The following is a 23,599-nucleotide window of genomic DNA, read 5'->3' as shown; positions in this document are numbered from 1 at the left end:
AATCAAGTTGCAGACGCACTCTCCATAGCCCTGAGAATTCCTGCCTGAGTGATCAACATATATTATGGCTGAATCTAGTGATTGGAGCAGAGACAAATACAAAAGTGTGACAGCTGTGTTCAAGCAGCTGCCATTGCAAGGCAGAAAACAAAGCCATGAAGCCTGGCTGCCTTCACACACCCTCCCAGAGCTAGCAGTAGGCCCCAGAAGAAAGAGAGCTTACAGAGCAGAATACCTACAGCCCTGGGAACTGGTGAGAGTTCCTGAGTGGCAGAAGCATACTGTGGCTAATCCCAGTGTAATGAAGGGACTCAGCTCACGCTCCCCGCACAAGAACACAGGCTATGGAGAGGCCAAAAAGGAACAACAACGGAGACATAGATAGGGGAGTCATACCACTATATTCTCGATGGCTTGTGGAGACACAACAGTAAACATCCGCTAGTACACCAAGGAGGGGTCCTCCTGCACCCCAGTCTCGTTGGAGGCCGGGCGAGACACAGGAAGTAGGATCAACACGATCCGCAATCCACAATCTGCTTGCTAAATGCACTTACTAGCCGTAATCCGCAGTCCACTTCTCTGCCAACCAACCAACACTACCAGCACAGCCACAGCAGTTATATTAGTGGCCAATGGCTAACGGGTAACAGCTGATGATCAGCCAGCCACAGCGGATGGCCATCTGATTACAGCTGATGGCCATCTAATAACTGAGCCAGCACCTTTCCACATGAAGCCGAGAGCCTGAAAACTGCTCTCTGGGACTCTGTCCCCACACCCAGTGATCAGGGTGGAGATACAGAGGCGAGGCAGCTGAGGTCTGCCAGTCACCATTACTGGGAGAACAAAGCCACAAACACACCAGCAGCCTTTCTCAGTCCACCCAGCACTCACCATCACTGCTGATCCCAGCAGGGGCACCTGGGACACCACAGGTGTCTGGCTGCTGGAGCAACATATGGATTCCATGAATTCGGAAAGTCATTGCCCACCACATTCACCCATGGAGGTGGTGCCCTGAGACTGAGGCCACCTTGTCAAAGAGGAAAGGCCCACCTCCCCAGGGAATATGAGGCATTTACCAATGCGAAGCAAAGATCCAGTACAAGAAAACACACACAAAAAAACCAAAAACATTTGGGCATCAGTGTCATTTATTGGAAAACAAAAGAAAACAAAAAAAAATTATCAAATTGCAAAACAGGTATCACTCATAAAATAAATAAATAAATAATTAAATAAATAAATAAACCCAGAGTAAATACGTAGGCATAGAAACAACCCATCAAATACCATGAACAACTAAGGTAAAAAGGCAGCTCAGAAAGAAAATGAAAAAAGACCCCCAAAATAAACTTAAAGACAGGAAAATATGTTATTCAAATGACTTATTAATTCAAGATAGTTCTAAAAAAACTCACCAAAATGCAAAAAGACTCAGATAGGCAGTATAATTAACTCAGAAATAAAGTCAACAAGCAAAAGGAATACTTTACCAAAGAGACTGAAACTTAAAAAAAAATAAAGAGAGAGAAAGAAAATGAGAAATTCTGGAGCTCAAGAACTGAATAAGAGAGGTGAAGAATGGAAAGAGAGAGCTTAGGAAATACAGCTCACTGGATGGAGGAAAGAATTAGTGATATCGAAAATACAAATCCAGAAATGATGCAAATGGAAGAAGACAGAGACTTAGGAGTTAAAAGAACTCTATCTGAATCCATCAGAAAGAACTTCATCACAAAGAGCAATATAAGAATAATGGATATACCAGAAGAGAGTGAGAAGGGAAAAGAGAGCCTATTCAAATAAAGAGTTGAGGAGAACTTCCCAAACCTGTGGAAAGAATGGGATCTTTCAATCCAAAAAACAAACAGAACATCTAATTATCTCTAACCAAAAAGGCCTTCTCTAAGGCACATTATACTGAAGCTGTCAAAAGTTAATGACAAAGAAAGAATTATCAAGGAAGGCAGCCAGGCAAAAGACGATGGTAAACTACAAAGGAAAGCCCATCAGATTATCATCAGATTTTTTTTTAGCAGAAACTCTACAAACCAGGAGCGAGTGGAATCAAATATTCAAACTATTGAAAGAGAGAAATTATCAGCCAAGAATAACGTGTCCAGCCAAGTTATTCTTTAGATATGAAGGAGAAATAAAGACCTTTTCAGACAAAAAGAACCTGCGGGAATTTTCCCACTGCATTACAAGAAATAGTGAAGGGGTTGAGTTTACCTGAAACAAAAAGACAAAAAGATACAAAACTATGAATAAGATGACTAACAGACAGAAGCAGGAAATGGCAACCCCTATTCAAAATAGGGCACTATATCGGTGAAATCGTATGGTTCTCTACTTTTTCTGTCTGACTTATTTCACTCAGCATAATAATCTCAAGATCAATCCATGTTGGGGATGCGGGTGGTAGATGAGGATAAAAGGGATCAAATATATGGTGATGGAAGGAAAACAGACTCTGGGTGGTGAACACACAATGTGAGATATAGATAATGTATTACAGAATTGTACACCTGAAACTTATGTAACTTTACTAACAATTGTCACCCCAATAAACTTTAATTAAAAAAAGAATATGGCACTATACACTTAAATATAACATAAAAGTTAAAGGAAGTAAAAACATAAAAAAGTAAAAGGAGACAATTGCTACTACAACTCGAAAATGAACTCACAGCATAAATAGGGATAATTTGTGACAACAAAAACATAAAAGGGGAGGTGGTCAGGGTCTGAATTTGCAAAGGAGAATAGAGGTAAGATGTATGCAGAAAAAAATGAAACTTTCTTTGGCATAAACTCAATGGTAACCACACACACACACACACACACACACACAAAAAAACAAAACAAACAAACAAACAAACAAAAAACCATAACTTAAAGAAGAGGAAACAGAGGGGGGGAAAATCATACAATACCACCAAACTAAAATAAGAGACAGAAAAACAAGAGCAAGAAAACAATGGAGATACTGAGCTACCAGAAAATAAAAGACAAAATGGCTATAGGAAATCCTCATACATTAATAATCACCTTAAATGTAAACGGACGGAACTCACAAATAAAAAGGTATCAAGTAGCAGATTGGATAAAAGAAACAAACAAACAAACAAAATATGTTGCCTTCAAGAGACACATCTCAACTGTAAGAACAAATATAGATTCAAAAAGTGAAAGAGTAGAAATCCATATTCCAAACAAATGGCATCCTGAGAAAAGTGGGTGTGGTCGTACTTACATCTGATGAAATAGAATTCAAGATAAAAAAGGTAACAAGAGATAAAGATGGACATTTCATAACGAAAAAGGGGACAATATATCAAGAAGACACAACACTTGTCTATATATATATATATATATATATATATATATATATATATATATATATGTATATCCCCAATTAGGGAGCACCAAAGTACAAAACAACTACTAACAGAACTAAAGGGAGAAACTGACAAAAATAAAATTATAGTAGGGAACCTAATACCCTGTTGACAACTATGGACAGAACATCCAAACTGAAAATCAATAAGGAAATATCGGCTTTAAATGACACATTAGACCAAACGGACATTTAGACAGCCTTCACCCAGAATACCAGATTATACATTCTTTTCTACTGCACACGAAACATTCTCAAGGGTAGACCATATATTGGAAACAAAATTGTCCTCAACAAGTTTAACTAGACTGAAATCACACCAAGCATATTCTCCAACAACAACGCTTTGAAATTGGCAATCAACTGCAAAAAGAAAGCAGGAAAAATAACAAATACGTGGAGATTAAATGACATGCTACTAAAGAACTGGGTCAAAAAGAACTAAAGGAGAGATCAAAAGATACATAGAAACAAATGAGAATGAAAATATGACATATCAAAACTTTTGGAATACAGCGAAAGCAGTTTTAGGAGGGAAGTTTATATCATTATACAGGCCTATCTCAAGAAACGAGAAAAATCCCAAATAAACAACCTAACGTTACATCTTAAAGAACTAGAAAAAATAAGAACAAATGAAGCCTGAAGTCAGTAGAATGAAAGAAATAAAAAAAAAGAGCAGAATTAAATGAAATAAAGAACAAAAAGACAACAGAAAATTTAATGTAACAAAGAGCTGGTTCTTTGAAAAGAGTAATAGAACTGACAAACCCCTGGCTAGACTCACTATGGAAAAAAGAGAAAACAAACACATAAATAAAATCAGAAATGAAATAAAAGTTATGAGTAACAAAGAAATACAAAGGATCATACAAGTATACTATGAAAGGCTATCTGACACCAAATTCAATAACCTAGAAGAAATGGATATGTTCTTAGAAATACAGAACCCTCCTAGACTAAATCACGAAGACCTGGAAAATCTAAATAGGCCGATCAACAGTAAAAAAATTGAAACAGTAATAAAAAAACCTCCCAAAAAGTAAAAGTCCAGGACCAGATAGCTTCACTAGAAAATTCCACTTAACATTCAAAGATGATTTAATACCTATACTTCTCAAACTCTTCCAAAAATTAAAGAGGCAATAATTCCTAATTCATTTTATGGGGCCAACATTACTCCGATACCAAAATCTGGTAAGGATGACACACACTCAGAAACTACAGATCAATATCTCTGATCAATACACATGGAAAAATACTAACAAAAAACACTGAGACTCGGCTGATTTCTGGTAAAGATGGCAGAGTAGGTAAATGCTGTGTTTACCTCCTCTCATGGCCACATCAAAATTACAACTAAACTACAGAACAATCATCATTGAGAATCACCTCAAGTCTAGTTGAACCAAAGCCCTACAACTACAAACATACAGAAGAAGCCACCTTGAGACTGGTGGGAGAGGCAAAGAAGCAGAACGGACTGATCCCATACACCCATGTGATCATTAAAAATTGAGAGAGACACCTGAAACTGAAATTATATAATACTAAATGTCAACTATAATTTTACACACACACACACACACACACACACACACACACACACACACGTATATTCACAGGATGTGGAGTACAGCATAGGGAATAGAATCAATGGAATTGTAACAGCTATATATGATGTCAGAGGAGTAGTACTGTGTTTCACTGAACATAAGACCTAGCCGGACAATCGGTTCTAATGCATCTTTTGGAGCCAAAATTAATATAAGACCCGGTCTTATTTTACTATAAGACCTGGTATTTACAATACAGTACAGTACAATACAACACAACACAATATATAATACAGGGTCTTACATTAATTTTTGCTCCAAAAGACGCATTAGAGCTGATTGTAGGGCTAGGTCTTATTTTTGGGGAAACACAGTAGGTTGGCGGAGAGGGTTTATCACTTTGTGAGAGGTGTAAATGTCGAACTATTACATTGTTTTGTACACCTGAAACTAATTTAAAAAAATCGAGAAATACATCACGCTGTGGAGATCTGCCCCAGAGGAGGGAAGGCTCCCAGCACCATACCAGGCTCCCTAACCCAGGGTTTCAGTGTCAGGGAGAGAAATTCCCATAAATTCTGGCTGTGAAATCCAATGGAGATTGTGGCTGAGTGACATAACGTTGACTGCAGTCCCCTGCACTCCTATGAAAGGGCCCACTCATGGACTTACTGACTGACTAACTCACTTCTTGTGAGTTCCAGCACTGGGGCACTACAAGCCCAGTGCAGGAGATGGCCATCTTCAAATTGCTTTGTAGCTCATGTCCCAGGCAAGGCACAAGCTGCAGCTGAACCTAGCCTGTGGTAGGGCCCCTCCAAAGAGGCCGTGAGGCTGAAATGCCCAATGGCCAGCTTCATACAAAGCTGGAGCATCACCCGGCCACTGCCAAAGAGGACAAATCCAAAGATCACACTGGGCATCCACCAGAGCCCTACTAAAGTGAATCCAATTCTGTAGGGTCAGCATCTACACAACAGCTCCTCCACTGTAGTCACAGCCAGTCCCCACAACCAATCAGCCCAATGTTCATTCCCTCCGACTAATGTGAAAACAGCAACCAAGGCTCAACTACAACAGCAGGGTAAACACAACCCACACAAGGAACACCCCTGGAGCACCCAGCCCTGGTAACCAGAGAGACTACACCACTGGGACTTACAGGATATCTACACATAAGGCCACTCTACTAAGACCAGGAGATATAGCAGCCTTACCTAATACATAGAAACAAACACAAGGAGGAAGCCAAAGTGGGGAGACAAAGAAATATGCCCCAAACAGAAGAACAGAACAAAGCCCCAGAATAAACTAACCAAAATGAAGACAAGCAATCTACCAGATGCAGAGTTCAAAACACTGGCTATCAGGATGCTCAATGTTCTCAGGGAGAAATTCAACAAGGAGATTGGAAATATAAAACTGGATACAGAAAACAAAAGGAACCAGTCAGAAATGAAGAATACAATAACTGAAATGAACAGTACACTTGAAGGAACCAACAGTCAGTTCAATGAAGCAAAGGATCAAATATGCAATTTGGAAGATAAGGTACCAAAAAACACCCAATCAGAACAACAACTAGAAAAAAACAATCCAAAAAAATGAAGATAGTTTAAGGGGCCTCTATGACAACATCAAGTCCACCAACATTCGCATCTTAGGGATACCAGAAGGAGAGAGAGCAAGGAATTGAAAATCTATTTGAAGAAATGACTGAAAACTTTCCTAACCTGATGAAGGAAATAAACGTACAAGCCCAGAAAAAGCAGAGTCCCCCCAGAAAATAAACGCAAAGAGGTCCACACCAAGACACATAATTAAAATGCCAAAGATTAAAGACAAAGAAAGAATCTTAGAAGTAACAAGAGAATAGTAGTTAATTATTTACAAGGGAGTTCCCACAAGACAATCAACTTATTTCGCAACAGAAACTTTGCAGGCCAGAAAGGATTGGCACGAAATATTCAAAGTTAGGAAAATGAAGGACCTACAACCAAGATTACACTCTTCCCAGCAAAGCTATTATTTAGAATCCAAGGACAGGTAAACAGCTTCCCAGACAAGAGAACGCTAAAGGAGTTCATGACCACCAAGCCACTGTTAAAAGGAAAGTTAGAGGGATTTCATTAAGATTAAAAAAAAAAAAAAACAAAGATCAAAATATGAATAAGGTGTCATCAAAATGGCAGTGTGAGGTTAGCTTCTGGAAATCTCCCCCGGAATTTGCAACAAATTGAACAACTATAACTCCACAAAGGACTCCCTGCACAGCAGACAAGCAAGATGAAGAGACTCCCTACTAAATTCACCTAAAGGGGGCAAATTGCGTGAGCAGGGGAGGAGGAAAGGGAGAAGTGTGGAGACAGGGCTGCGCGGGCACCCGTCGCAGACCTAGCTCAGTGTTCTGAGCTCAATGCATCCCAGAACTACCGCAGCTGCGGGAGACAGAAGAACTAGCAACGCTACAGCTCAGTTTATGGCTAACTGGGCTGAGGGGACAGTATGTAACATGGCTGAACCCAACGCTCACGGTAGAGACCTCAGAGCAAAGACTAAGGGAAGAAGGCTGAAAACAGTGGTTTAAACCCTCACTGCCAAATAGAGAACGGAAGTGTTAGGCACTGAGAACAGAGAACGGAAGCCTTAGGCACTGAGAATAGCTGCTCCCTCTCTAACCTCCCAGAGCTCGCCCGCCCACCCCCCGCCCAGTGCTAAGAGCGGAACAGAAGAACCGTCAGATTAAAAGAACAGAATATTTGCAGTTCTGAGAACGGTGGTCTGCAGACACAGATTTGCAGCCCAACTAGTTCCGGCAAAGGGGAGGGAGCTGTGGAGGTAGGACTGGCTGTGGCGGTGGTCACTACTATTGCTCTAGGCCACCTCTCACAAACTTATCCTATCCCAACTTAGCTGGATGGATCCCAAAAGGAGTAAACAAAACTACTGAAACACATGGGCTCTGAATCTGGTGCAGGAAGAGCTGTGGAATGTCAAAAGCTCTCCACATCCCCACAGGGACATGGCGCCCTACGACCCAGGTGAACTGCTAACAGAGGAGAAACATGCCTTCCAGGGAATCCCCCCATTCTGTTAGAAGCTGTAATAGTGCAGAGAAAACATAACACTACAGTGTGAGAGAGAAAAAAATGCTGAAGTTGGAGAGAAATAAAACATTCCACCAACACGCACTGGAAAACAAAAGGAAGACCTCTTCCTATCAACCTGTTGAAGAATACACTCCTGTAGATACCTAGGAAGAGAAATAATAAATCATTAATTGCCAAGAATAACCAAGGCAACAAGACAGCTCAGAAAGAAAGTAAAAAGTCTCCAGAAAAGGAACTTAAAGATACAGAAATATGTGACTTAAATGACAGAAAATTCAAGACTGCAGTTCTGAAAAAACTCAACGAAATGCAGGAAAACACAGAAAGGCAGTTTAATGAACTCAGAAAGACAATCAAAGAACAATATGAACATTTTACCAAACTGACAGAAATTTTTAAAAAGAACCAAACAGAATTTCTGGAGATTAAGAACTCAATAGAAGAAATGAAGAACGAAATAGCCAGCTTAGGTAGTAGAGTTCACCAGATGGAGGAAAAAACCAGTGACATCGAAGATAGAAACCTGTAAATGACGCGGATGGAAGAAAAAAGACACTTGAGACTTAAAATAAATGAAAGAACTCTACAAGAACTTTCTGACTCCATCAGAAAGAGCAATATAAGAATAATGGGCATACCAGAAGGAGAAGAAAGGGAGAAAGGAACAAAGAGTACATGCAAACAAAAGGTCAATGAGAACTTCCCAAACTTGTGGAAAGAACTGGATCCTCGAATCCAAGAATCAAATAGAACACCTAATTACCTGAACCCCAACAGGCCTTCTCCATGCACATTGTATTGAAGCTGTCAAAAATCAAAAACAAAGAAAGAATCCTCCAGGCAGCCAGGGAAAAGAAGATGGTAACCTACAAAGGAAAGCCCTTAGATTATCATCAGATTTTTCAGCAGAAACTCTAAAAGTCAGTAGACAGTGGAACCAAATATTCAAACTAGGGAAAGAGAGAAATTATAGCCAAGAATCATATTTCCAGCAAAGATGTCCTTTAGATATGAAGGAGGAATAAAGACCTTTCCAGACATAGAGAAGCTGAGGGAATTTTCTAATACACGACCTGCACTACAAGAAATACTAAAGGAGGCTATCTGACCACCATCAATAGGGACAATTTGTGGCAACCAAAACATAAAAAGGGGGAGAATAAAGGCTTGAACCGGAATATTAGAATGGAGAAAGTAAGCATGCTGAAGAAAATGGAATACTCTAAATATCAAACTTTCTTTTACATAAACTTAATGGTACCATGCAAAAAACATCCAGAACAGAAATGCATACTGTAATAAAAGAAGAAACACAGGGAAAAATCATAGAATACCACCATAGACAAATAATAGACAACAACAAAAAGGCAAACAAACAATGGAGACACAATCTTACCAGACAACTAAAGATAGAATGATAGAATCCTCACATATCAATAATCACCCTAAATGTAAATGGACTAAACTTAACAATAAAAAGGCACAGAGTAGCAGATTGGATAAAAAAAAACTAACCCCAACCATACGCTGTCTCCAAGAGACATATCTCTGCTACAAAGACAAGCATAGACTCAAAGAGAAAGGGTGGAAATTGACATTCCAAGCAAATGGTATCCAGGGAAAATCAGGTGTAGCTATATTAATATAAGATGAAACAGACTTCAGGATGATAAAGGTAACAAGACACAAAGATGGACTTTTCATAATGGTAAAGGGGACTATACAACAAGAAGACATAACAGTCATCAATATTTATGTCCTAAATCAGGGCGTGCCAAAATATACCAAGCAACTACTAACAGAACTAAAGGGAGAAATTGACCAAAACACAATTATACTAGGGGACTTAAACACATCATTAACAGCTATGGATAGATCATCCAAACAGAAAATAAATAAGGAAATAACAGCCCTACATGACACATTAGATAAAATGGACACAATTATCATTTACAGTGCACTTCATCCTAAAACATCAGACTATACATTTTTTTTTTTTTTTTTTTTTTTTTTTTTTTTTAGTGTACATGGTACATTCTCAAGGATACACCATATACCGGGACATAAAACTAACCTCAGCAAATTTAAGAAGACTGAAATCATACCAAGCATATTCTCTGATCACAAGGCTTTGAAATTGGATATCAACTGCAAAAAGAAAGAAGGAAAAACCACAAGTACATGGAGATTAAACAACATACTTTTAAAGTAAGACGGCGTCAAAGAAGAAATTAGAGGAGATCAAATGATACACAGAAACAAACGAGAATGAAAATACATCCTACCAAAGTATTTGGGATGCAGTGAAAGCAGTTTTAAGAGGGAAATTTATCTCATTAAAGGCCTATCTCAAGAAACGGGAAAAATCCCAAATGTATAAATTCAGGTCACACCTTAAAGAACTAGAAAAAGAAGAACAAATGAAACCCAAGGTCAGCAGAAGAAAGAAAATAATAAAAATCAGAGCAGAACTAAATGAAATAGAGAACAAAAAGACAATAGAAAAAACAATGTGACAAAGCTGTGGTTCTTCGAAAAGATTAACAAAATTGACAAACCCTTGGTTAGACTCACTAAGATAAAAAGAGAGAAGACACTAATAAATAAAATCAGAAATGAATAAGGGGAAGTTATCACGGATGGCACAGAAATACAAAGGATCATCCAAGAATACTATGAGGGACTATATGCCACCAAATTCAAAAACCTAGAAAAAATGGACAAGTTCTTAGAAACATATAGCCTTCCAAGGCTGAACCATGAGAAACTAGAAAACCTAAACAGACCAATCACCAGTAACGAAATTGAATCAGTCATCCAAAACCTTCCCAAAAGCAAAAGTCCGGGACCAGATGGCTTCAATAGTGAATTCTACCAAACCTTCAAAGAGGATCAAATACCAATCCTGCTCAAACTCTTCCAAAAAATTGAAGAAGAGACAGTACTGCTTAACTCATTTTATGAGGCCAACATTACCCTGATACCAAAACCTGGTAAGGACAGCACAAAAAAAAGAAAACTAAAGACCAATATCTCTGATGAATACAGATACAAATATCCTAAATAAAATTCTAGCAAATCGAATACAACAATGCATTAAAAAGATTATTCATCACGACCAAGTGCGGTTTATCCCCGGGGCACAAGAATGGTTCAACATCTGGAAATCCATCAATGTGATACATCACATAAACAAAATAAAGGACAAAAATCATATGATTATATCAATTGATGCAGAAAAAGCATTTGACAAGATACAACATCCATTTATAATTGAAACACTTAAGAAAATAGGTATAGAAAGAAATACCTTAACATAATAAAGGCCATATATGACAAACCCTCAGCTAATCTCATAATTAATGGTAAAAAACTGAAACCCTTTGCTCTACTATGTTCAGGAACACGACAGGGCTGTCCCCTATCACCTCTGCTTTTCAAAATATTGTTGGAAGTCCTCACTCAGCAAGATAAAGAAATAAGAGACATCCAAATTGCAAATGAAGAAGTTAAGTTGTCACTCTTTGCAGATGACATGATGCTATATATATGTAATTTTACTAACAATTGTCACCCCAATAAATTTAATTAAAAAAAAAAGAAAAAAAAAAAAAAAAAAAGAAAATCCTAAAGACTCCACCAGAAAGCTATTAGAAACAATCAACGAATATAGTAAAGTTGCCAGCTATAAAATCCACATACTAAAGTCCATTGTATTCCTATACACTAACAGTGAAATCTCAGAAAAAATAAAAATAAACAATTCCTTTTCAATTGCAGGAAAAAGAATAAAATATCTAGGAATAAACTTAAACAAGGCTGTGAAAGGACTATAAGCTCAAAACTATAAGACATTTTTAAAAGAAATTGAAGAAGACACAAAGAAATGGAAAGACAGTCCGTGCTCATGGATTGGAAGAATCAACATAGTTAAAATGGCCATATTACCCAAAGCAATATACAGATTTAATGCAATCCCCATCAAAATCCCAATGGCATTTTTTAAAGAAACAGAATAAAAAATCATCAGATTTGTTTGGAACCACAAAGACCCCGAATAGCCAAAGCAATCTTAAGAAAAAAAGAGCAATGCTGCAGGTGTCACACTCCCTGACTTTCGTTTGTACTACAGGGCAACAACAATCAAAACAGTAAAACAGACACATAGACCAATGGAATGGAATTGAGAACCCAGAAAGAAAACCATATAAATATGCACAGGTAATTTTTGACAAAGAAGCAAAAAACATACAATGGAGAAAAGACAACCTCTTCAATAAATGGTGTTGGGTGAAGTGGAAAGCCACATGCAAAAGAATGAAACTGGACTGCTATCTGTCACCATGTACCAAGATTAATTCAAAGTGGATCAAAGACCTAAGTATCAGACCTGAAACAATAAACTGCATAGTAGAAAACATAGGTACTAAACTTATGGACCTTGGGTTCAAAGAGCATCTCGTGAATTTGATGCCAAAGGTAAAGGAAGTAAAAGTTAAAATAAATTAATGGGATTGTATTAAACTTAAAAGCTTCTGCATAGCAAAAGAAAACATCGACAAAATAATGAGGCAACCAACTGAATGGGAGAATATTTTTGCAAACAGTGCCTCTGATAAGGGGCTAATACCCAAAATATACAAAGAACTCATGCAACTCCACACACACACAAAAAAAATCCAATTGAAAAGTGGGTAGAGGACCTGAAGGGACATTTCTCCAAAGAGGACATACAAATGGCAAATAGACATATGAAAAAAATGCTCAACATCACTAATCATCAGAGAAATGCAAATGAAAACCACTATGAGATATCACCTCACCCCAGTTAGAATGGCTATCATCAACAAGTCAAATATTAAGAAGTGTTGGAGAGTCTGTGGAGAAAAAGGAACCCTCATACACTGTTGGTGGGAATGCAAACTGGTGCAGCCATTATGGAAGGCAGTGTGAAGGTTCCTCAAAAAATTAGGAGAATAGAATTACCATATGACCCAGCAATCCCTCTCCTGGGTATCTACCCAAAAAATCTGAAAACATTTATACATAAAGACAAGTGTGCTCCAATGTTCACTGCAGCTTTATTTACGGTGGCCAAGACATGGAAATAACCAAAATGTCCTTCCATAGATGAATGGATAAAGAAGTTGTGGTATATATACACAATGGAATACTATTCGGTGGTATGAAAAGATGATATAGGTACAGTTGTGACAACATGGATGGATCTTGAGAATATAATGCTAAGCGAAATAAGTCAGACAGAAAAAGCAGAGAACCATATGATTTCAGTGATATGTGGTATCTGAACCACAAACAACAAAAACAAGATAAACAAATGAGAAACAAAAACTCATAGACAAAGACAACAGTTAATGGTTACCAGAGGGTAAGGGGGGAGTTGGGTGGTATATGAGGGTAAAGGGATCAAATATATGGTGATGGAAGGAGAACCGACTGTGGGTGGTGAACACACAATGGGATTTATAGATGTAAAACAGAACTGTACACCTGAAATCTATGTAACTTTACTAACAATTATCACCCCAATAAACCTTAAATTAAGAAAAGAAAGTTGCTAAGGAAAGAAAATATGAATAATAAAATGGAAATACTACATATCTATCAATAATTACTTTAAATGTAAATGGACTAAATGTTTCAATCAAAAGACATTCATAGCTTTATGAATAAGAAAACAAGACCCTTACATATGCTGCCTACAAGAAACTAATTTCAGTTCCAAAGACACAGAGTTTCTGAAACAAAAAGGATTGGGAAAACGTATTTCACGAAAATGCAAACAAACAAAAAGCTGGGATATAAATATATATATATATATATAATGTTATATATGTGTTTTTATATATAGGTATATATATATATATATATATATATATATATATATATATATATATACACATAATCAGACAAAATAGATTTTAATACAAAGGCTGTAACAAGAGACAAAGAAAGACTCAGTGATCCCACTTCTGGGTATTTATCCAAAGAAACCCAAAACACAACTTAAAGAGTGCTTGTGTGCATCCATATGTTCATTGGGGCATTATTTACAATAGCCAAGATATGTAGGCAATATGGTTGTCCATCGATGAAATCGATGAAATAATGAATGAATGGGTAAAACGTAGGTGGTACATACCATGTTTCCCTGAAAATAAGACTGGGTCTTATATTAATTTTTTTCTACAAAAGACGCATTAGGGCTTATATTCAAGGGATGTCATCCTGAAAAATCATGCTAGGGCTTATTTTCTGGTTAGGTCTTATTTTTGGGGAAACGTGGTATATACAATGGAATACTGCTCAGCATGTAAGGGAATGGGTTCTTGACATATGGAGCAGTGTGGATGGACCTGGAGGATGTCGTGCTGAGTGGAGTATGTCAGACACAGAAAGACAGATATAATGTGATTTCACTTATATGTGAAATCTAAAGAACTAAACAAACAAAACCGAAATCAACTCATAGATACAGAGAACATTTTTATGGTTGTCAGATGGGAGGTTGGCGGCTGTTAAAGGGGAAGGGATTAAGAAGTACAAATTGGTTGTTACATGGTAATCATGGGGATGTAGGCTTTAATATGAGGAATATAGTCAATAGTATTGTAATAACTATGTATGGTGTCAGATGGGTACTAGATTTATCAGGATGATAGATGGGAGGGGGTTGGGGAACAGGGTGAAAAAGGTGAGGGGATGAAGAAACAAAAATTGCTAGCTACAAATTATTCATAGGGATGTAAATTGAAGCGTAGGAAATATAGTCAATAATATGGTAATAACTATGTATAATGCCAGGTGGATACTAGATTAGTCAGGGGGATCACTTCTTAAATTATATAAATGTCTAACCACTATTCTGTACACCTGAAATTAATATAAAATAATATTGAATGCCCTCTGTAATTTTTTTAAATGGGGCGGGGGAAGGTGAAGGCAATAAGAGGTTTAAAATTTCAGTATAAAATAAGTCATGGAGATGTAATGTACGGCACAGGGAATATGGTCAATAATAATGTGATAACATGGTGCTTATCGTGGTTGCTGGACTTATCATGATGATCACTTCTTAATACGTATAAATGTTGAATAACTATGGTATACACCTAAAACTAATATATTATTGTATGTTAGCTATATTTTAATAAAAACCTTTAAAAAATACTGAGACTCAAAAGCAATCCCTCTTTGTTCAAGTTAATACAAAAGATTATTAACCAATGTTACTCCAATAAATTTAAATAAATTTAATTAAATGTTTTTAAAAAATAATATAAATCCTTATTCATTTGTGTATGTGTATTCACAATGATAAAAAGTTTAGTTTAGGTAATGGGATAATGGACTATTTTAATTTTCTCTATAATAATTTTGGTTTCAAATTTTCTATGAAGTAAATGAGTTACTTTTTTATCACAAAGGGATGAGGCTTAGGAAATTGGTTTTTCTTTGTAGTATTTCTTACTTACCATCCTGGAATTAGTGAGTTTGTCCTGGGTCCAGGTCTCCACTCTCAACTACCATATTGACTTTCTTGCATCTATAGCAGGCCTTGCGCCATGAAAAATTGAACCCTTTACACCATGGACAGTTCCAATTCTTTGGATTATAACAGGCAGACATTTCCTGATACTGGGATTCTGAGGCTCTTTTCCCTTTTGGTTGCTTGGCCTTCTTCCCCTGAGGCTGCTGTTTCTTTGAGCTTTTGCTCACACTACTGCTCTTGCTACCCCCACGCAGCGACGTCTCCTGGAAACTCTCTGGACCTACTTCTTGGCTATGGCTCTTGCTGTTCCCCAGGGGGTACTTCTTCTGGAGAATCACTGGACGTTCTTCTTGGCTGTGACTTTTGCTGTTCCCCAGGGAATACTTCTGAGACATCACTGGACTTTCTTCTTGGCTATGGCTCTTGCTTTTCCCCAGGTAATACTTCTTCTGGGACATCACTGGTCTTTTTTGTTGGCTATGGCTCTCGCTGTTCCCCAGGGGGTACTTGTCCTGGAACATCACTGGACATTCCTTCTGGCTGTGGCTCCTGATGTCATAGAGGGAGGTTATTTCCTGGGGAAACACAGGACCTTCCTCTTGGCTCTGGCTTGTGGTGTCCCCTAGGTGCCATCCTGCTTGGAGAATCTCAGAATATTCTCCCTGGCAATAGCACCTCTGGTCACACAGCAGGGCCATCTCCTCCTGGGCCTCCACTGCAGCCCACATACCAGGTGGGCAGATCCCTGGAGGAGGCATCTGTGGTGCAACTGCTGTTTCTGCTGCTGCTTCTGCTTTCCGGACTGCTGAGGGTGGTAGAGGTGTCGAGTATGTAAATCCCATTGGGAGTGAGGCATGGAATGGAAATGGATGTGGCCCTGGCATTGGCAGAGGGGGTTGCATGGTCTGGGCCCAGGGACTCGGGGGTCCTGGCATGTAAAGCACAGCTGCCGGGGCTGCCATCTGAGTCTCCAAATGTGGCATGCCCTGCACCCCTGTGGTCACCATATTGCCTTGCTCCTCCGTATGCATGGGCAATGCTGCAGCCCCAAGCTGCTGGGCTCCCGGCACAAGCACAACCTCCTGAGGCGGCGGATCAGCCTGAGCCAACCTCTCTACGTGGAGCAGTCGCCCACGCAACACTTCGCGCTCATCTATTGCCTGGCGCAGGGCAGCCTTTGTGCATCGTAGCTGTGAGGCCACCTCGTCACACTCCACGCGCAGCCACTGCAGCTGGGAAGCCAGAGCCCGGGAAGTCACCTCACGCTCTTCCACCTGTTCCCGCAGGAACTGGACACCAGGCACCTGCTGCTCTCGCTGCCTCGCACCCACACGCACACTCAAGGCCAGCGCACTCCAGGTGCAGGCCCTCTTGAGGGCTCGAGGCACCTGAGGGTCAGCCAGGATAGCCCGAAGCTCGTCCTCTACCTCGTTCCAGGGCCGTGAGCGGAAGGTCATGTAGAAATCCGAGCTGCCTCCATTCATAAGGATTTCATTGTTGATGAACCAGATCACCTCTTTGTGGCGGAACCCACTCGCGTGTTCCCCAAAGTTCACGGCCATGGCTGCCGTGGCCTAGTCAACGTACTGCCATACAGGCGATGAAACCCCTGGTGCCGCTTCTGCTGCTGCCGCAATCACAGCAAACCGCCACCACCGCTGCGACCACTGGTTAAGGCCGCGGCCATCAACAGGTCCGCCCCTGACCTCTTAGCTCAATCCTTAGTCAGTCCTAACCCAGTCCCGGCCTCCTTCTTGGACGAAGATCCCTCACTCCCTCATTTTCCTTGCAAACAGTAAAGTAGACTTCCTCACCACGTCAAACCCGCCCAGGAGACGACGTACCACGTCACAGAGACGAGTCACGCAATGTCTGCTGGGATCCACCTTCCTTGGTAGGTCGCCCCCTACAGGGCTAACAGGTGGGATCGCTCCACTGGGTAGTGCAGTGTGCACCGACCGCTAGGAGCCACTGAGGATCTCTTGGAGACACTCATAGTGGCCACTCACGCACCCAGGGGCTGCGATGGTACTGTCAAACACATACGCATACACAGTCCTGGTCTAAAAAGAAAAGTGGGTAAGAGGAGGTCAGAAATTTTCTGGGAAATGGAGGGTATTGAAGTGATGAAGACTGGAGTTTCAGGATCCCCAGGTTTAGAGAGGTTTAGTAGGCTGCAAGCTTGGGGTCTATCAAAACCCAGAAACAGGGCAGGACAGTGTTAACAGAGAAAGCTGTGCTCACACTACTGCTCTGGGATAGGCAGTGAGGCTGGCCCTTGGGTCAGCAGTAGGAACCAGGTGAAGGACAGCAAAATATGCCACCCCAAACTATGCCACTTTGGCATATCGATTATTTTGAATTAAAGTTACTTAAGAAACAACTGCAAGAAGGACACACTGACCCTCCTTTGTCTCCCTCAAAGCAGAAAATAAACCTACCATGTGAAAGATACTTTCCCTATATCAGGAGGGTAGAAGACATCCTTATCACCAGAAATAGGGAATTTACAGCTCAGAAGGCTGTATAAAACAAAACAAATCAAACAAAAAAATCCTTGTTACTGCTTCACTAATTTACACCCCCAAACCTCTTTTTCTTGTCAATTCTTCACAAACATATTGTTTGTTTATTTGGTTGTTTGTCTGAAAAACATAAAAGCTATCTGCTTTAGTCACTTGTTTGAGTCTCATATTTTTATCGGGATCCCATACATACAGAATTAACTTTGTGTGGGGACAGAGCCAGGAGTGCAGTTTCCAGGCTCGCAGCCTCACATAGACAGGTGCTGGCTCAGGTAGTAAATGGCCATCAACTGTGATTGGATGGCCATCAGCTGTGGCTAGTTGGCCATCAGCTGTAACCAGTGACCCATTAGCCACTAATATAACTGCTGTGGCTGGCAAGCAGAGATTGCTAGAAGAATGGGGGCTAGCAAGAAGATGGTGGCTGAGCCTGCAAGCGGAGCAATGAGGGTTGAGAATTGTATGGCCCCTGTTTCCTGTTTCTCCAACCCAGCCACCAGTGAGAATATAGTGGTATGACTCCCCTACCTATGGCTCTGTGGGTGTTCTTTTTTGGCCTCACCATATCCTACATTATGTGGGGAGCGGGAGCAGAGACCCCGCAGGCCGCCCCGCACGACACTTTGTTTTTTGTCCTGCTGACCCGTTGTATGTCAATTTAATTATTTGACCAGCTGAAGAACCTAAAAGGGAAGAAGGGAAAAGTTTTCTGCCCTTACACTGTAATGTAAGGGTTTTCTGCCAATACCCTGTACATGAGTGAAGGGAGAGCCTGGCAGCTATAGGGAATTACAGGGCTCAACCTCTCAGTGCAGGCTGGTGAGGGGCACTAGAAAGAGAACTGATGTGATGGCTGAGGGGATACAGAAGAAAGGGAAGCCAGACCAAGATGTTATAGGAAGCTATCAGGAAGAAGCTATCAAGAACAGGAGGCCACAATAAGGATGAGTGATCCAAGTAAGTCAGTGAAAACAAGGGAAGGACATTTCAGATTTCAGCATTTCAAGCTGGAGGATTCTGATGGACAACGTTTGTCAGTATTTATGGGAGAAGTGCTTCATAGTGAAGATGCTGGCTCTCAGATGTTTCTGGGGGCTTCTAGAGGACACCACAAGCTGATTAATGAAGATTTCCACTGTGGAATGGGGGGAAGGAAACTGCTCTTTACTCATCTCCTTCTCTTTTACCTCTCAGTCCTCATCTTATCCTCAAGCCTCCTTCATTATTCCCACCTCTCTTGTCCTCACAGAATTTTCTCAACTTTATAGTTACCTTTCACCTGTAATTTGGATCCCAGCCTCTCACATATTCTCAGGTTGTTCAATCCAGTCATAATCTCTCTACTCTTCTCTATTTTAGCCTCTTCCTCTCTATTCACTCCTTCCCAGTTATGGTATGAGCATGTTCAAGCATCTTCCATGCTGCATAATGTTTTTGTCTACATTTTCTGTACCTTAATTTCCATCCATAAAATTACAGAAAACATTCTAAGAGCACCACATAAGGGTGACCCTCTCCCCTCTAATAATCCAAGTTTCTTCTAACTTGACCTTTCTATAGTCTTTGAGTCTATTGACCACTCCCTCTTTGAAATCCAACCCTCCCTTTCATTCTATGACACCAAACTCTATTTTTCTTCTTTCTGGCTGCTCCATCTCAGTTCCCTTTTTTGCCTTCTATGTTTCCATTCACCCCTTAAATACTGGTGTCCCCTTGAGTTTTGTCCTCAGACCCCTTATTTTTTCCAGGCCATCTCCCTCATTCCAAATATTCTTTCTGTGTAATCCCATCTATTCTCTATTCTAAGCTACCATCATTGATTATTAAATACTCCAAAAACTTTATATCCAGTCCTGTTGTGTGTCTCAAACTTCAGTTTCAACTAACCAACAACTTCCTAGAACCCTTCACCTGGCTCTTCCATAGGCACCTTATGCTCCACAAGTTTCAAATTCATCAACACTACTTTGGACAACTGGCTTGCCAAGTTTCTTAAAGGATCTGAAGACCCACATCCTCAAAGAGTGGTTGCAAGGATGAAATAAGAACATATAAATTAATTGTCACTTCCATCATCTCATCCTTATTACTATTAAATAAGTCTTCCTGCAGAAAGTGAGGCTTTATCTGGGATTTGAAAAATGTGTAGAAACTACATGAGGACAGTGAGGGGAAAAACAAACCTGAAATTGACAAAAGATATTTCTCTGCCATTTACCAATTGACTGCTTGGCCAAGAATTGTAGCAGGTCACCCTGTTCTGCCACATCCAGTTGAATTATATTGCTCAATTCATGTAACAACTGCTTCTTGTGTTTTCATTCCATTATGTTTTTAGAAGCTGGCATCTGGTTCCCCACCTACCTGCCTTCTACATTTCAGCTATTTCCATGGATGCTCTTTGCTAGAGCTACACATCTGACACCACCAAGGAGGCACCATGTGTGTACTGGCATTTGTGATATTTCCAGGATGTATGCTGCCTTCTGGGTGCTTAAGGCATTATCAGCCTTTGATCAGAAACAAAACATATTCTGTATATGAAAGAAGAAACAGTAAAGTTGTTGGTGAGTAGAATTAGGACTACACTTGGAATATACAGAAAAGTGAAAACATATATTAAAAGGATATAATTATGAGGGTAAATGATTTAAATAATAATAATAATAATAATAATAATAATAATAATATCTTCTTAGGTCAGTAATAAAAAAAATAAAAGAAAATAGAAAATTCCAGTATGATCCTGAAATATTAAAAAGCCACACTCAGTGTGTTTATCTAGCTCTCTATATAGGTAACCAGATAAATTACAGCTTTGCCTGAAAATAAAAACATTTTCACGCTTTGACCAGTTCAACTTGCAAAGCGTTAAATAAATATTATAAGTTGCAGCACTGTTTTGCTACTATTTAAAAAAAAAGTATTTGGGTATAAGAGGAGCAATTATCAATACTACAAGCTCTAATTTCCAAATTGGCACTAATCATCATTGCATATTAAGTGAAAGTAAAAGTAATTCCATTTAAACTAAAACTAAAGTTGTTCACTGATGATCTTTTCAATAATCTTTTGCATAGTTGCATTATAAACAATACTGATAGTGCCAATAAAAAGTTTCTCTTCTGGGATTTTTATACAGAAATAAATAATATGTAACTTTTTAGTACTTACTATGTGCTAGGTGCTGTGCATATTTTGTGTGCTTTATCTTATACAATAATCACCACAGCCATGTGAGTTAAGTAACAGTATTACCTCCATTTTTAAAATAAGTAAATTGGGGCTTAAGAAAGCTAAATAATTTTTACAAGGACCTACAGCAAGTGTATGGAAGCCAGAACTAATACCTTGATTGGTCTCAGTACAAAACTCATGCTCCTAACAGTACACTTTACTGCCTACAATGACACATTTCCCCAGAACTCTGAGACCTAAACTAAGAAAATCAACACATGATAGATGTGATAAGATATATGCAAATGTCATGCTAAAAGAGAAAATATCTTTCAGTCCAAAAGCAAGAACACACTTGCCTATAACCTATTTGATAGCCTAAACATATTTTTTAAATGAGTCAAACAAAGAAAAATGAACAATTTGAAACATAGGAAAGCAGGAATCAGAGAGTACAAATTGAAATTGGCGTTAAAACCTGTACAATGTAGAGGGTGTTCTGACCAATGCATGGGAACATTCCAGTCCCCTGGCCAGATCTTTCTCTGTAATGGAGACAGAGGCATCAGACCACGAGATTTCCATGGCAAAATTCTGTGAAAATCATCCAATCAATTCTAGTTGTACTCATTCCACCTTCACCTCTCATCTCCTGATAATATTTGGACTTCCAGTATAACTTACAAGTATGGAAGATGCTCCCTGATCATCAACCCAAGTATTGCAGACTGCTAGACAGTTGTACTTGTCATTGTAAACTAATAAACCAGCACTCAGATTTTAGAAAATGACCCCTTTTTAATTAAACTAATATAAGCTAGTGTCTGAGAAATTGGTAACATTTGGGTACCTGATTGAACATCTGACCTCTAGAGCTGAGAAGCATATCCTGGGATGGGGCATCCCCTCAAAAATTCATCCATCCTAGGTGACAACTCTGTCATGATTCATGCCACTACAGGTTCACCTACATGACCTAGACTGATCAAGATAATCATTATAGTTTCAGGGAGTTTCAGATATGCCATTTGTAATGCTTCTCATTGTCTGAAAACCCTACAGATAGTTGAAATTACAAATAATATTTTTAAAAACCTAACAATTATTACCCCAATAAACTTTAATTAAAAAAAAAAACACTTTGTTTACATGCTACAGTAACTGCCAACATACCACGAAAGCAACACTCCTCCCAGATGTTCTACTTCAAGAATTGACCTTCTATAACTAATGAAAATTAACAATTAATTTTAGATGTGTTTAATAGAATATTATTGCTTTTGATTCACCTATTTAGGTCATCATTGATCATATTTGTAGTGGCAAGCTTTCCCAGGAGACTTATTTCCTACTCTACCCCTGTCATCTTACTTCTGTTTGCCTCTCATTATTTTTTGTCAGAGAGCTAAAAATATTACATTACCCTTCTTGGATTGCATTTTAAGTTGACACAAAAAGTAGAATACAATCATATGTTCTCATCTCTGCTAGTGTATTTGTATGTCAGGGGGGTGAATAGACCCATGAGTGATAGAATCCATTTGGTATGAATCCAGACCACATTACAAATGGTTCTATGAATGAGTGTTATAATAAAAACATAAGAAATGCCTTTACGTCTATCCATATCACTGGTTAATGATGCTCCTACAAACAACCTTTCTTTTATTAATAAATCTCATGGATCTGCAACTCACAAAATTATCTTAAAAACTTAAGAATTTTTTTTTTAAATCTACATCATGTTGTGGAAGTTACAAATCCCAGTGCTCTTCTACCTGCTCTATGTAAAAGAAAGGAAAGGAAAATCCTTATATTAATGATAAATATTACTCTCTTAGGTTCCCACTCAATCATCAATTTCCTGGATTCTGGATCCTATACTCATCACTATATCATAACTGATCTTGGTTGGGTCACAAATGTTTTCCCAACTGTAAGCTTCAAAGAAGATTTTTTTCAACCCTTTCTTTACTGACCCTGTCTACTGTATTTGGTAACGACAATCACTCCCTCTTTCATGAAATTCTTCACTCTTGACGTCCAGGATACCAGACTCCTCTAGTTAATTTAGCACATCAACAATCATTCTTATTTTTGTGTGTGTCCCTATTCTTGCATTCGCTCAGTAAATATTGATGTTTCCCAGAGTCTGCATCATTCCTCTTATCTTCTCACTTTATACCTTTCCCCAGATGATCAAAGTCATGCTTAAGTTCTCAAACATTACCTATATACTCATAACTCCTACATCTATATCTCTAACTTATATTGCTCATTCAGGTGTAAGACTTGTACTGAAATGCATGCTA

General features: G+C 39.1%; 1 protein-coding gene across 1 annotated transcript; it reads right to left on the bottom strand.

The window, feature by feature from the left end:
- Positions 1–15,578: 15,578 nt before the first annotated feature.
- On the bottom strand, positions 15,579–17,147 carry LOC109446445 (testis-expressed protein 13C). Its single transcript, XM_019729836.2, has one exon. It carries the CDS (start codon positions 17,145–17,147, stop codon positions 15,579–15,581), a length of 1,569 nt encoding a protein of 522 aa, XP_019585395.2.
- Between the last annotated feature and the right edge of the window lie 6,452 nt (positions 17,148–23,599).

This window comes from Rhinolophus sinicus, chromosome 18 (assembly GCF_057876585.1).
Source record: "Rhinolophus sinicus isolate RSI-liver-muscle chromosome 18, RSI-T2T, whole genome shotgun sequence".
Lineage (NCBI taxonomy): Eukaryota > Metazoa > Chordata > Mammalia > Chiroptera > Rhinolophidae > Rhinolophus > Rhinolophus sinicus.
The sequence above is the reverse complement of the archived record's forward strand: the minus strand, read 5'-3'. Positions and strand labels throughout refer to the sequence as shown.